General features: G+C 36.2%; 1 protein-coding gene and 1 long non-coding RNA gene across 2 annotated transcripts in view; one reads left to right on the top strand and one right to left on the bottom strand.

Moving 5' to 3' along the window:
- gbe1a (glucan (1,4-alpha-), branching enzyme 1a) overlaps positions 1-4,065 on the bottom strand; it is a 265,946-nt gene extending 261,881 nt beyond the window's left edge. The window contains exon 1 of the mRNA XM_087270612.2: positions 3,930-4,065. Coding sequence (XP_087126738.1) covers positions 3,930-4,021 — 92 coding nt within the window. The 5' untranslated portion in view covers positions 4,022-4,065. The remainder of the gene's footprint in view (positions 1-3,929) is intronic.
- Positions 3,757-6,745, top strand: LOC141487633 (uncharacterized). Its single transcript, NR_199780.1, is given in 5 exon segments — positions 3,757-3,887; positions 4,965-5,172; positions 5,319-5,388; positions 5,630-5,723; positions 5,848-6,745. It is a non-coding gene; the product is annotated as an uncharacterized LOC141487633 (long non-coding RNA).
- The last annotated feature ends 9,310 nt before the right edge of the window (positions 6,746-16,055 follow it).

Raw genomic sequence — 16,055 nt, 5'->3', positions numbered from 1 at the left:
TTATTTATTAAATTATGTTTATTTTTGTATAGCGGGCCAGATTCTATTTATATTTATAAATAGCCTCGCGGGCCGCCACAAAACTGATTCCGTTGCGTAACTCGAGAGCTTGCAAATGTAAATGTGAGCACTTGTGATAATAATATTTGTATGTGTAGGTTGAAATGTACACTTACAGCTCTGATGTGAACAGCTGAATCCCTCGATTTGCACACACACACAACAATCCACACACTTGTGTTTTAAATTGGAAGTTGCAGATTAATAGTTGTGTATTTGTAAAATGTCATTTACAAATACAAAATGACAGACACACGTGTGCACGGCAAATTTGATTGCATCTTATCTCTACAACCACAGGTCGGCACTCACAACCTCTCAGTTTCGTCAGTACAACTACAAATCTCCCGCGCTCTGACTTTTGCTACACATCTCCCGCGATCTCTGTAGCAGAACCCATCTGTGCACTTGCAAACACAGAGGCGTGAGCAGCGCGGGGCGGGGGAGGGGCGGGGCAGGTGTAAAGCTGTTTGATTGGCTGATGCCTGACCAATGAACAATGCCAGCAGCCAATAGGACTGAGGTGCAAAAGAATCATTTCCCACGATTATTTTATTATTTAGGGTTTATTTAAACTCTTTTCTGAAGAGATTCTTGTTAAAAATCATTAATTTTGCGGAAATGTACATACCAGTAAAAGAGCAGCAAAGCCAGTTTATTGGCTAGAGCCAGCCAATGAGATGGGGCGTTTCTGTTTGTCAGGAGACAGGGCAGCTCACGTTGTTGGAGGCCTCGAGCAATCAGAGGGTAAGTTATGATTTTTAATAATTATCTATATGTTCAATACTGTTAGCTAAGCTAAGGACTGTACTAGGTGCTTCTCTAGTTTGTTTTTTTTATATAAGAAACAGTTATGAGTTATGTAGGAGTTGCTTTCTATCATGTTATATCGTTCTAAAGATACGATTCAACCCACATGAAATAAGTTGTAATAGTATTTATAGTAAATAATATTACGTTTTTGAACCATACTAACTATAGTAAACTGTATTATACTGTATATACTGCAGTATCTACAATTTTGTTAATGAATGCAACAGCACACTGTAGTATTAACTAGCATGAACTTTAATAAATTGAAGTGTATATATATATATATATATATATATATATATATATATATATATATATATATATATATATATATATATATATATCTTAAATTTGATAAGATTGAAATATAGCTATCTGTTTAAAACTAAACATTCATTAAACAGTCTAAACAGTCATTTATTGTGCAAATATCAAGTTGAAACAAATCTGTTAAGAACACATATTTATATGTAAAACCTAATACATTTTAAAGCAGTTTCATTTCTTTCTGATTTATACATCTACATCCATTACATCTGATTTAGGTCCACAACTTGCATCCTTCAACATGATATGTGTGTCCATCGCTCGGCTGAGGGTCCACTTTAAGCATCTCATCTGCAGGGTTAAGCAACAGGTTTGAGCAAAAGATTAAAGAGGAGATAACATTTGATGGGTAATGAATGAAGTTGGATTTACCACCTCCATCTCATTATGAACAAGGAAAAACCCTGAAATATTTCAATACAAGTGACTAGACATTTGCACTGCACTTATTTGCACTGTAAATTTTATTTGACAAATTAATGTTAAACATTTCCCTTACAGCACAGGTGTCAAACTCAGTTCCTGGAGGGCTGCAGCTTTGCAAAGTTTAGTTCTAACCCTAATTAAACACACCTGATCAAACTAACTGAGTCCTTTAGGTTTGTTTGAAACTTTCACTTAAGTGTGTTGAAGCAGGGTTGAAACTAAAAACGTGCAGGGTTACGGCCCTCCAGGAACTAAGTTTGACAGCCCTACTTTACAGTAAAGTGTAAAAATACTACATTAAACAATTATCAAAATAAAAGTTGTGTGTTGGTGAGTGTGTGTTTTGTTCAAATCTGTAATCATCTTGGCAGGTAAAAAGAGAAAACAAATGGTCGGCTTCCTCTTGAATGATCTGAATCATTTTGAAGTGTTTGTAGATGAGCTGGATCATCATGTCATCTTTAGCATAAATAACATCCTATTCAAGCTATGCAGTTTCTCTGAGTTCCTCATCAACTTGAAACATGCTGATCTCTCCTGTCACTCCATCCTTACAGGAAACTGAGAAATAACCTATAGTTAGTAACTTTCATAATTAAAAAAGTGATATAATCGACACACTGTACACAAACATGTAAATAGATAGATGGATAGATAGCCATGATGCAGGTTATTATAACAAAAACCGGTATAATCAGTGAGAAACTGAAACGCCTAGTGTTATTTTTAATTGCTATTAATGTGTGTGTAAATATACTTTAATTTATTAAAGTTCATGCTAGTTAATACTACAGTGTGCTGTTGCATTCATTAACAAAGTTGTAGATACTGCAGTATATACAGTATAATACAGTTTACTATAGTTAGTATGGTTCAAAAACGTAATATTATTTACTATAAATACTATTACAACTTATTTCATGTGGGTTGAATCGTATCTTTAGAACGATATAACATGATAGAAAGCAACTCCTACATAACTCATAACTGTTTCTTATATAAAAAAAACAAACTAGAGAAGCACCTAGCACAGTCCTTAGCTTAGCTAACAGTATTGAACATATAGATAATTATTAAAAATCATAACTTACCCTCTGATTGCTCGAGGCCTCCAACAACGTGAGCTGCCCTGTCTCCTGACAAACAGAAACGCCCCATCTCATTGGCTGGCTCTAGCCAATAAACTGGCTTTGCTGCTCTTTTACTGGTATGTACATTTCCGCAAAATTAATGATTTTTAACAAGAATCTCTTCAGAAAAGAGTTTAAATAAACCCTAAATAATAAAATAATCGTGGGAAATGATTCTTTTGCACCTCAGTCCTGTTGGCTGCTGGCATTGTTCATTGGTCAGGCATCAGCCAATCAAACAGCTTTACACCTGCCCCGCCCCTCCCCCGCCCCGCGCTGCTCACGCCTCTGCGTTTGCAAGTGCACAGATGGGTTCTGCTACAGAGATCGCGGGAGATGTGTAGCAAAAGTCAGAGCGCGGGAGATTTGTAGTTGTACTGACGAAACTGAGAGGTTGTGAGTGCCGACCTGTGGTTGTAGAGATAAGATGCAATCAAATTTGCCGTGCACACGTGTGTCTGTCATTTTGTATTTGTAAATGACATTTTACAAATACACAACTATTAATCTGCAACTTCCAATTTAAAACACAAGTGTGTGGATTGTTGTGTGTGCGTGCAAATCGAGGGATTCAGCTGTTCACATCAGAGCTGTAAGTGTACATTTCAACCTACACATACAAATATTATTATCACAAGTGCTCACATTTACGTTTGCAAGCTCTCGAGTTACGCAACTGATTTACCTTCATAGTAGATGGCCCGCGGGCCGTAGTTTGGACACCCCTGTTGTAATGTAAACATGCCCCGAAATGGCGCTAGACTGAATGAAGGAGAGAGGGAGGGAGATGGTTAGAAATATATATTTATTTTCTTTAAATTACTAATGTTTTATAAAATTACATATATATGTTGGCATTATAATAAATTACATTTTGAGTGATTTCTAAGCTGTGGAAGCGATTGTACATAAATACAAACAACTCATATTTCTTTAATAGGCATGCAAGGTGCAGCACAGCACGTGCGAATTTCTGATTGGACTGCTGCAGCAAAGACTCGCGCGCTAGAGTGACGCGATGATGAACAAAGTTTGTAAGAAGACAACACATCCGGATTATAGTTTAATTTATAATTTTGAGGAAAACCCACTAGAACCATGTGCATACAACGAATAAATCGACCTAATCAGGCAAGTTGAATTCATTAAAAGTTTAAACAAAAGGGCGTTTACCTTCTACGCAGCTCTCCCTCATAATGTCCAATGTACGGATCTGTCTGTAGAAACGCGGTGAGATTTAAAGTCTCGTCAGTGCTTGAATCCATTGCTGTGGCTCTCTGAATTTTAATATGAGAGATATACTGGCATCTCTTGCTCAAGAGCTCTAGTAGTTATAACGTAAGGGAGGTGGAGAGCGAGTCCGGGGAGCCACCAATCCATTGGCCTGTTGCGCAACCCAGTCAGCGGAACAGGCCTCCTTTCATATAAAACACATTTCTTCACTGGCAGCAAACATGGCCTTAGTTGTCTCTCAGCATTTTTAGTAATCTCAAATACGCTCTCATATCATTGATATATCACTATTTGTCATTCAGAAACATTCCACCATTGTGTTTACAGTTTTAGAATTAAAATATTTTTTAATTTTGATGAGCTTTTAAGTTAGATTGTAACCTATTATGTATTTGTGTAACTGTCCAGTGATTGTTAAATCAAGTAAAACAAAATCGTTATCAGAAGTAGTTTGGAGTAAACTTTTATTAGAATATTATAAATTTATATATAAAAAAATAAATTACATATTATAATAAATATAATATAAATTATAAATTTAGTGCATATGACATTTAATTAATGTGCTTGATAGAAATATATTAAAAATAATATTAAGAACATTTAAATAACAAATAACCTCAAAAAACTGATTGCAAAACCAACCAACAGAAATGGTAATGCAAACTACTCTTCAGCATGAAGTATCTTAAAGCCTTGGAATGGTTAAAAAGACAAATATTTTATTATTACATCAAATTCCTTACACCAGATTTATCATAAATACTACGTTTACATTTATTATAACTATGTACAATAGTATACACATCTCCTTGCTATCTATATTTTGTATACCATTTACAGTAACATGAGATTGCTCACGTTTTGCGTGCTAGCATTTGTTTTAATATGTTTTTACAATTGTAGATCTATGTAGACCCACACCAGATAGAAATGCAGAAAAAATATTGACTTTCTGTCTTTGTCGCACTCCAGACATTCCACCATGAGACTGAACTCCAGTCCGCTTAAGTGTAATACTGGAAATAAATGCACACAGGAGTATGGCCAGCTCGACCACAAACTGGATTTGAGCTTATGAGATCATAAAGCCCGAGGTCACAGGTCATCCCACTGTTTATTCTGCCCACAACGGGGAACGATGGCGCCATCATGAAAGAAAACTGCTTTAGGAACTTAAAGGGTATTGTAGACAGTTTTTGCACTTGCTCTTAGCAGCACAGAATGGGGTTCAGCTCCATTATGCGTTGAAAAGAAAGGCATTTCTGTTAAATGGAAAGGTACATGTGTCTTTTGGTTCAAGCGTTTTTTTTTTCTTGTGATCTTCAGAATGAATGAACCAGGAATGAAGTCGTATTGTTGCTCCAGGCTACAGTCTCCCTTCATAGTCCTCAACCAGGTAAGCTCTATTCATACAGCATGAAGGCCATAAATCACAGCATATGTTTTATATTTGTAAAAGGCTGCTTTTGAAAAGACAATTTTAAATAAATCAACTATGCTATTCAGCTATATGGCTATAAGACCCATAGCAACTTTAATACAACATGTCTATTTTCCTTTTTATCTATTTCTTTTCTTTGTTTCCTTCTGTCTTCTGACATATCTGAAGTGACTTTCTTGCTCTTTTTGACCCTTAGATGATCAAAAAGGCCGTGATTTGTCTATCCCAGGTCCCAGAGATCTACATTCTTAGATTTATTGTGTGCAGCAACTTCGCCTAGAGGAGTCAAGGTATTTCCTGACTGTTTTTTTTTTTTTTTTGAGGGGAGAAGAAGAGTGAGTTATGATGTTATGTGGAATATGCACACAAAGCACATCTCTCTCCCATTTCATGGTTTTTCTCTCGACGGCATAGTTTTCCCTGGTGAAATGCAGCGAGAGGACAAGACGGCAGTGCAAATTCCCTGGGTAGGGTTGCAGAGGCGACATAAAAGAGCCTTAGATCTGGTAGCGGGGTTATTATGGGCTGTGAATCGGAATCAAAAGGCCATTTTAAAGCTGTCACATGACCCCCAGGGCCATGTCGCCACATCGCGTCGAAGACATTTCCTTCCAGCATCTTCCCTAGAGACAAGTCAAACAAGACCTCACCCAGACACACTGAGAATCTTAGACATTGGGGACGAGCGATGCAGACAGACAAGCAGAGCCTCGATGCTAGTTTAGTTTAAATGAAGAGAATGCTAAAAATGACTTCCTCTTGAAGCCGTTTGATGTGACTAGTAATGGAGTAGTTCTCAGATCTCACGACATTCTGTTGCTGTAATGGACCCCATTTTTGTAATCACTACATTAAGTAGCTCAATGGCACATTTACATGTCAGGATTTGCATACGCACGATTGGATTTACATAGATAACTGTGGATAAGTGGTCGAGGGTCACTTATTCCTCACATCAGGTTCTGACAAGGCTGTTAAACCAACGTGTCCCCCCCTTGAAAGTGAGATGTAGATTTATAAAGCCTTGTTATCTTAGACTTGTGTTCGTTCATTTAAATGCACCATGAGGGAATGGTGCTTTTTAATAAACACTAGGCACCTAGGGTTTGTTTTGCTGTCAGAAACAGATATGCATCTTGTTCAAAGAGACATAATGTTTTCTTTGGTCCTGTGCCATGGAAAACAACCATTTAACACCAAACTATTATCAGTATCTTCTGCACTAAATTAAAGGTAAACAATATTGGCTATTAACTTTTTTTTATTTATACCTTATGCTAATTTGCATGAATAAACAAATGTTGTGTTTCAACCTAAGCCCGATCACTGCATTACATTTTAGACCCGTAGCCAGCCTATTAAAAGGAGTGGTTCTTTTTTTTTCTGAAAAAGTGGACCTTTTTGCAGTTATTCGCCTCATTTTCTATTCAATTATGCATTTTATTGACATTTTAAGAACTAATCTTTGCTGGATTAGCTTGTCGGATGGTGATCATATGAAATAAAGCATATGATGTTCTTACCGGAAAAAAAAAACAGTGACAGCAGAACTGAGATTGAAGTATTTATTACAGTAGGTTAGACTGGAATGGCACTAAGAATTGTACTTAATTTTTTTTCTTTCACATAAAAACACTTCATATTTTGCCACTTTGGTCTTGTGCATTTATATTTCACAAATTAGTTAAGAATTGCTAAATAAACAGGACAGGCTGTTGTTACCTGTGAAAACAAGCAGAACACAACTGAAAGGAACAAGTTGTTGCAGCAAGGAAGACTAGAATGACATTTTGAATTGCAGTTGTCATGAGAAGCATCATGACAATATTGTCTGTGATGTGGAATCTCTTACCAGCAATATGCTGTCTTACAATAATTTTCAACACTCAAAATCTTTAATCACCATCATCAAACAATGACCTAACCGCCACTGCCAACATCATGGTAGGAAAAATGGTAGGGATAAAAATCTACTATTTTTAAATCTTGACGTGAACATGTTTTGCATGATCTTTAGCTATTTTGAAGAATAAAAATATGAAGTTTGACCAGAAGAGAAATGGTCTTACTCAAAATAGCCTGGTTTCTTACCTTCACTTTCATCAATTGGTGAAGTTTTGTTCATCGCCCTTGGCTTGCTTGGTTTGGGACTTGTGGAGCTGTGCATCAATGGATTTGCTCTTCAATGTTTGGAGAATTAAACCACACTGAACTGAACTAAACTGAACTTCAACTCTAAAATCTGGACTGTCGCAGTTTCATTTTACTAGAACTTTTACGTTAAGCTGCTTTGACAGTCTACATTGTAAAAGCGCTATAGAAATAATTATGAATTAAATTGATCATAACCACACTTTTTTGATGCAACATAAATATTTGCAATTTAAATATTGTTGTGAGATTGGCATAAAAATACTTAGCCTAATTGTACATTTGTTATCATTCATCATTAAAAAACAATCTGGTAAAGCTTGTTTTAAAATAAAACCTGTAGCCTATAGGCAAATAACAAACTAGCTAGCTCATTTAACTTTTCTCAGTCAGAATTTGGCCACTTGAATGATTAAAATTAGTCTTAAAGTCTTATTCTATCAATCGTTTTTTACAACTTATGATGGCATAGCAACCAAATAGGGCTCAAATAGGGGTCATTTTCTGAACTTTGTCAGTGGTGGTGGTGGGGGGAGGGTATTTTGTGTGTGTGTATATATATATATATATATATATATATATATATATATATATATATATATATATATATATATATATATATATATATATATATATATATATACTTACAGTATATTAAATGCTGGTATTTAATTCATCACAAATCAGAGATCAACAAGATTGATGCAACAGTGGTATATTGTGCAGAGCAGAGGAAATCTATATGAGATGGTAGATGATTAAAAAAACATTGAAAGGCTAATCAGCAAAAGCCTAATCATCACTAACACAATAAATTAAATTTGCTTGGTTGTTTGCCACACAAAATATTTGAATTATACACGGGGACACATACACAGCCATAAAAAAGAGACCTCTTGAACATATTAGGTTTCTCTTTATTTATGATTTACAGTGTTGTGCTGGTGTGTAAACTTGATTTATGTTTTATTCTGTAAACGAGTGATGAAATTTATGATAAAAATGTCAAAAAAGATGTAATATATTGACAATTCTTATAAAAAATATAAAATAATGTGTATCATGGAGCCAAGCAAATGCATTTATTGTACTGTTTTTGCTTAGCTGATAGACCAAGTTTTTTTTTTTAGACATCCACTATCAGACAAAGTGTGTATACTGTATGTTGGATCTTTATATTTTTTTATAAATATGGATTTCAGCTCTTCTGTAGAGCATGGCACTGTTGCATCAGTGCTGTTGTTCTTTCCTTTATGATGAATTCAATATCAGCAGGGGCTCAGCTTGACCATGGTCAAATCCCTCCCGGGTCCACAAACACACATAATAATCACTTGTCGGTTTATCCACAAGGGGGAGTCTTCCATTCATTTTCATTCTCCACCTAGCATTTCTCCCCTTCGACTGCATTATTTATTTGTTTACTTTGATATGTTTTACAGTAATCAGAAAATTTGATCAAACTTGGTTATTTCTAGCCCGAAGCTGTCTACTCTGCAACAATGCAGTAACATAAGTCATACAAGAGATAGATAGACAGACAGACAGACAGATAGATAGACAGACAGACAGACAGACAGACAGATAGACAGATAGACAGATAGATAGATAGATAGATAGATAGATAGATAGATAGATAGATAGATAGATAGATGGATAGATAGTGTTTTTGGTTATCCTTAAATGAGCATGTATTTTGTATTCGTTTTTTTTTTTTTTCAAAGTCTGCTGGCGTTGTGCAATGCACTTGTAAATGCAATATGGAATAAATTTACAGATGGATAAAAAGGCAGATCAGGATTGAGAGAAATACGTAGATCATCAATCTAAATAATCAGTGTCTCAGATCCAGCACATGTATTTGTGTTTAACAATGGTGTCTGTTTGATTTCAAATGAACATTGGAATGAGAAACTTTTGCGGTGGGTGGTGGCGGGGCCTTTCTAAATTATTTTTGTGCTGTGTTTGTGTTGTGTAGGTAAATTTGCATGAATACATTCACCAACCACTTCTATGTTTACTTGTTCAATTGCTATTTAATGCAAATGCTTCATCAGCAAATCGCATGGCAGAAACTCATTTAGGCATGTAGATATGGTCAAGACAATCTGATGAAGCTCACACTGAGCATCAGAATGGGCTAGCTTTGTGTGCATTGGACTTTAGAAGGCTGAAAAACGGGTTGCCAGATTTGATGTGTCTTGATTTTTGCTGCATCATTCAAATAGTAGAGCAATAATTTATCATAAACAACATTAAAGCAAGGATCTTGTTTGTCTTGTAGATATGTCTTCAATACAGCACTTTCAGGTTGTTGGGAAAAAGGAGATTGGCATCATGTGTAACTGCTGTACTGTCAATATGAATCAAAATCTCGTAGGAATATTTGCAGCACTGTCTTTACTTTATAACGAAAACAGTTAAAACCTGGTGGCTTGATGGCACAGTGGGTAGCATGATCACCTCACAGCAAGGTCGCTGGTTTGGGTGCTCCTGTAGGTGAATTGACTCAGCTAAATTGGCCATAGTGTATTTGTATGAATGCAAGACTGTATGGATGTTTTCCAGTGTTGGGGTGTGTAAAACATATGCTGGATAAATTGGCGGTTCATTTCGCTGTGCCAACCCCTGATAATAAAGGGGTGAAAATAAAATGAATGAATGAATAATCTAATAAAACCCATCTGAAGGCAAAATGGGACCAACAAGATTCCAGCTTGGTGTACCCAATAAAGTGACCGGTGAGTGTATGTTTTTTCGGTCCTTTGAAAATGCTTTTGAAATGCAGATGCTTTCAGCACAGCAGCTGTGTTATTATAAAAACAGACAGCCTTGTAGTAAATACAATAGGAAGTCAATACTTCCATACCATTGCTCTCACTGTTGGCTGTTTTGTGGATCTTTGAGAAGTGAGTGAGTAATCTGGACATATTTGTCAGATTTCTTAGCCAACTTGGGACTTGGAATGAAACAGACAGGATGTGGATGATCAGGGCATATTGATTGATTTAGACTGAGCTCATGACACCTTCCGCCCACTGTTCTTCAGTCACAGTCGTGAGAGCTGTGAGTTACTAATCTGGTGCTTTTTCAGAAGGGTGATTTTTTTTTCTTTTCTTTTTTGAAAGGAGAAGGACATGTGATTTCATCTTTTGGACTGTTTTTCATAGTCAAAACAGAATGCCAAAACGGCACTTGTTATTATCTGTTCATGTTGTGTACCAATTAATGTTACTTGTAGATTACAAAAATAAGAAATAAAAAATAGGTTTTACTGAAATACTCTGCCATTGGTTAGATAAACAAATAGACCCCCAAACTCACAGTGATGATTGCTCCAAATTGTCAACCTTGTACAACTGGTAAAGCTTAGCTGATTTAGACGGTCAATCTACAGTAGGTAGATGCAGGGTCTGAATTATAAACGATCCGGGGGCTCAACCTTTGTTTAATGTTAGTTTGTGTAATACATTCTTCCGCAAATTAAATTTATGTATTTATTTAAATGGTATATAGTTTATTAATAAAAACACAATTACATTTTCAGTGTTTTGAGGGATGTTTAGTGTATTCTCCCCTACATATCTTCTGATTGGCAATTTTAGAAGTTACTATAGGTCAAATTACACAGGCAATGCATTTAATTTCACTTTACTTTTAGGCTGTATGTAGAAACAAACAACTTTTAAACTCTTACTTTATCGGTTTTATGTTTATCGGTGACCAACATCTGAAGTTTCTGACTGCTAAATGAAGATTTCCTGCATAGACTGATTGGTGCGATTCACAATGATATATACTGTCATCTGTGTGGAGTTTGCATGTTCTCCCTGCGTTCGCGTGGGTTTCCTCCGGGTGCTCTGGTTTCCCCCAGAGTCCAAAGACATGCAGTACAGGTGAATTGGGTAGGCTAAAATTGTCCGTAGTGTATGAGTGTGTGTGAATGTGTGTGTGGATGTTTCCCAGAGATGGGTTGCGGCTGGAAGGGCATCCGCTGAGTAAAAACTTGCTGGATAAGTTGGCGGTTCATTCCGCTTTGGCGACCCTGGATTAATAAAGGGACTAAGCTGACAAGAAAATAAATGAATGAATAATATTATTTAGGGGCGACACGATGGCACAGTGGGTAGCACGATTGGCTCACAGCAAGAAGGTTGCTGGTTTTAGTCCCGGCTGGGTCTCCCCATGTTTTTGTGGGTTTACTCCAGGTGCTCCGTTTCACCCAGTCCAAAGATATATGCTATAGGTTAATTGAATAAGCTAAATTGGCCGTTGTGTGTGTGAATGTAAGAGTGTATGGGTGTTTCCCAGTGTAAGGTTGCGGCTGGAAAGGCATCTGCTGCGTATAACATATGCAGGATAAGTTGGCAGTTCATTCCGCTGTGGTGACCTCTGATTAATAAAGGCACTAGGCCGAAAAGAAAATGAATGAATAAATGAATGAATGAATAAATGAATGAATGAATGAATGAATTATTGTTTAGCTATCTAAATGCAGTCATTTTGTAAACTAATTTTCAGTATTAAAGGGCTGACCCCCCATACACTTATTTTGAGCTCTTTCAGGGAGGATCAAGTGTAAATTTTGGGGGACAATCCTCCCCAAACCCCCTGTAATTCGCATTTGTGGTAGATTTGGATTTTTTTTTTTTTTTTTTTTGTAGTAGATTTGGATTTTTAGATGTGGTAGTTTATACAGCCTGATCTCACCAGGAAACGTCAGTGTTTTACGTTTTGTCAGTTAAATGGCTAATTCGTACGAGTTCAGTCGTACAAAAATGTATGATTTTAAAAAGAAGGCGTGGCACCAACTGCTGTTTGACTCCTGAAAGCATATTTCTCCATCACTGGACTGTTAAATACAGTATTATTGGGTGTTCCATAATATCAGTTCATTTCAAATGTAGGTTATATTACAGTACTTGATTCTGGAAGTTTTTAAAATAGTGTAGTTGCTTTGCATATTCAGTTTACGTAAATATTTTAATTGTACAATTGTATGTACCTTTACTACTTCACACTCCTTCCTTTTTCCATACATTTGCATATGCTCTCTTGCTCACATCAGTGGTGTTGCTGCACATAACTAGAAAAGCTGCTTGGTGGGTTGAGTCTCAAGCAGCATGTTCTTGTAAACAGGACATGAATGTTGGACTCTGTTGAGAGTAAGCTTTCGTTATTTGCATGACTCCTGGGTCCTCAGCATCTCCATGCATGCTGAGTTAATGGGTTTGGGCTTGAGCAGACTCATAAGTGGAGATGTACATTAGCAAAAGAATGCAGGATAAAATGTGTGTATGTCTGAATAAATGTGCAGGAAAAAAATTTGATTGAATTCTTATTCCATTATTGGATAAATGGTTATGAGTTGGGCAGAATGACATCGCTTGCTCTATAAATGCATTTATTACCTTCTGTTCATTTCTGCTTTAAAAGAAGTCGATCATCATTTCCAGTTACGTAAATGCCAATGTTAATCTTTGAAATAATACAGCCAGGTTGAATGGCCAGGTGTTCATAGTAGGTATTTTAATTAATATCTGTAGGAATTTCCTGTCTTCAATTTTGAAATTGGAGGAAACGCGTAAAAAGAGAACCAAAACACTTTTGATTTGGTGCAATCTCTGCAACTTGTGTGTATAGAGCTACTTTTTACTATTCTTTCATTGTTTTTTTTTTTATGGAAGTGCACTGAGAATAGACAAAGCCTTGCAGCTTTCAGCTCTGAGTAGACATGCATTAGTATTGAGTCATCAGGCGAAGTGGAGCTGTGACACGGATGAGATGAGCAATGCATAGTGGAAAATGTTTTTAAAAGCCACCGGGCAGAAGTCTGAAGGCCTTCGCATTTCATTTACACTTTCAAACAAAAGTGCAGAGCAAAAGGATCAGATGGATACTCGCACATAATGAAAATAATAATAATAAAAAAAACTGAACAGTTGTGTTTTATTAAACCATTACAAATAGTGTTAATAAATGAATAAAATCAGTGAACAGATGATAGTCAAGCATACAATTTTCTACACAATTGGACTTTGTACAATTGTGAATTAAAACAGGGTCCATATTTATAGACAATATAGAGCAATTGTTCTCAACCTATTTTAACTCAAGAAAATCAACCTAAAAATACATGTTTCAATTTTTCTATTTTTTAAATAAACCCTCTCCTTAGTGACTTGCTGTAAGCCACGGTCACACCGCACTTTTACCACATAGACTTTCATTCATACTGTTACGTCTTACACAAGTCTAGGGGAAAATACAATGAACGCAACAATATTAATTTGAAGAGCACTAAACTGGGACCAGTCACAACACAACAACAAAGAGTAAAGTTCCAAAAGTTTATTTACAAAACCAAACACACAATGTGTTAAGGAAGCTCTAGCTTCAGGAGTGGACTAAAGCCAAAATAGCAAACAAAACAGGGTTCTGTCTTGGAGTAAAGCCTCTAAATAAACTACAAGAAAACAATGATGAAAATCAACAACAAAACTACACTGACTCCCTGACTGACCTCAAAACAGGAGAAAAAGTCCAACAAAAAGCATTGGCCGTCCACCTCCTTACTGCTTCCTGGGGGGGAAAAAGCAAAAGAAAGAAATCAAAGTTTAAACTGTGGTACTGCTCTTAGCCACAACACAGAACAAGTACCAATCATACACAAATTGCATCTCAAATCACAACAGTTCAACAGCTTTAATTCAACTAAAACCCAGCTAGTGCTCTGGAGAAAGGTTCCTCTCTAGCTCCTTTCTCAGCATCCAAGTGTTTGGCCTGTGTTTTTATCCCCTCTCATGTCTCCATAGTAAGTGAACACAGCTGTGGGAAGTAATCAGCAACCTGCTTGAAACTCAAGGAGGGGAGGAGTCAAGGCAACAAAAGAAGAACAGGGGAAAAAAAAGACATTTGACACAATATAAACAAAAATAACTTTAAACTACGTCTCTCAACGTAACAATAGGCATACAAATATGGCAGACCAGAAACATTAGCTTTTTTTTAAGCCTTTTTTTAAAATGTCTAATCTTGTTTAATTCCATCCCTTTTTGCAGTGCTTTATGACAATTTCACATGATACTGTGACTGCGGTTTTACTCAGACGCATGACACTTTAAGGAAACAGGAAACCCCAAATCTAGGCAGATGACATAAGCAGGTATAGATCGTCAGCAGAGCATTGCAGAGTTGGTTCAGACTGCACCTGTCCTGCACAGGACAGATTTGTCCACAATATTGGAGACTTTTCCTGGTTCCGTTCAACATTTGTGACCTTGTTGATTGTAACTTCAGTATATGGCCATGTCTGACCTAAATCATTGGCAAGTGTACCATGCTCGGTTGGACAAAACAATTTACCACAGGGGTGTCAAACTCTACAGAGTTTAGTTCCAACCCTGCTTCAACACTTACATGTAGGTTTCAAACAAGCCTAAAGGACTCAATTAGTTTGATCTGGTGTGTTTCATTAGGGTTGGAAATAAACTGCGCTGAGCTGAGGCGCTCCAGGAGTGGCTACAGGTTTGACACCTGGGATCTTCCAATTCTGCTTCCTGAGTCAAAGAAGCTTAATGCATCCTTGTTGCTTCTGTGAGTTATATACAGTAAACACTTTTTTATTTATTTTTACATGGATATTATCCCACGGATTGTTTAAGCATCCTCACTCCTCACAAGCATAAGTATCTTAATGCCTGCATACCAGCATCCACCAATCAAATCTTATCCCAGTTGCATCAGGTTCTGCGAGTTAGCTATGTATTTCTCAAAAAAAAAAAAAAAAAAAAAAATTATATATATATATATATATATATATATATATATATATATATATATATATACATATACATATATATATATATATATATATTTATATATATATATATATATATATATATATATATATATATATATATAATAAAAAATAAAAGAATAAATAAAATGTTTTAAATTAGCACGTTGCTAATTAAATCAGCAAATTCAAATAGTTAATGCTTTGTAGCAATTTAATATTTATTTTATGCTATTCAATTTTAAAACTAGTTATGATTAGACATTTTTACATACACTCACTGGCCACTTTATTAGGTACACCTTACTAGTATCGGGTTGGACTCCCTTTTGCCTTCAGAACTGCCTTAACCTTCTTTGTGGCATAGATTCAACAAGGTACTGGAAATATTCCTCAGAAATTTTGGTCCGCATTGACATGATAGCATCATGCAGTTGCTGCAGATTTGCTGGCTGCACATCAATGATGTGAATCTACCGTTCCATCACATTCCAAAGGTGCTCCACTGCAATGAGATCTGGTGACTGTGGAGGCCTATTGAGTACAGTGAACTTATTGTCATGTTCAAGAAACCAGTCTGAGATGATTTGTGGTTTATGACATGGTGCATTATCCTGCTGGAAGTAGTCATCAGAAGATGGGTATACTGTGGTCATAAGGGAATGGACATGGT

This window comes from Danio rerio, chromosome 10 (genome assembly GCF_052040795.2).
Source record: "Danio rerio strain M-AB ecotype USA chromosome 10, GRCz13ab, whole genome shotgun sequence".
Taxonomy (NCBI): Eukaryota; Metazoa; Chordata; class Actinopteri; order Cypriniformes; family Danionidae; genus Danio; species Danio rerio.
This window is presented reverse-complemented; position numbering and strand designations above follow the sequence as displayed.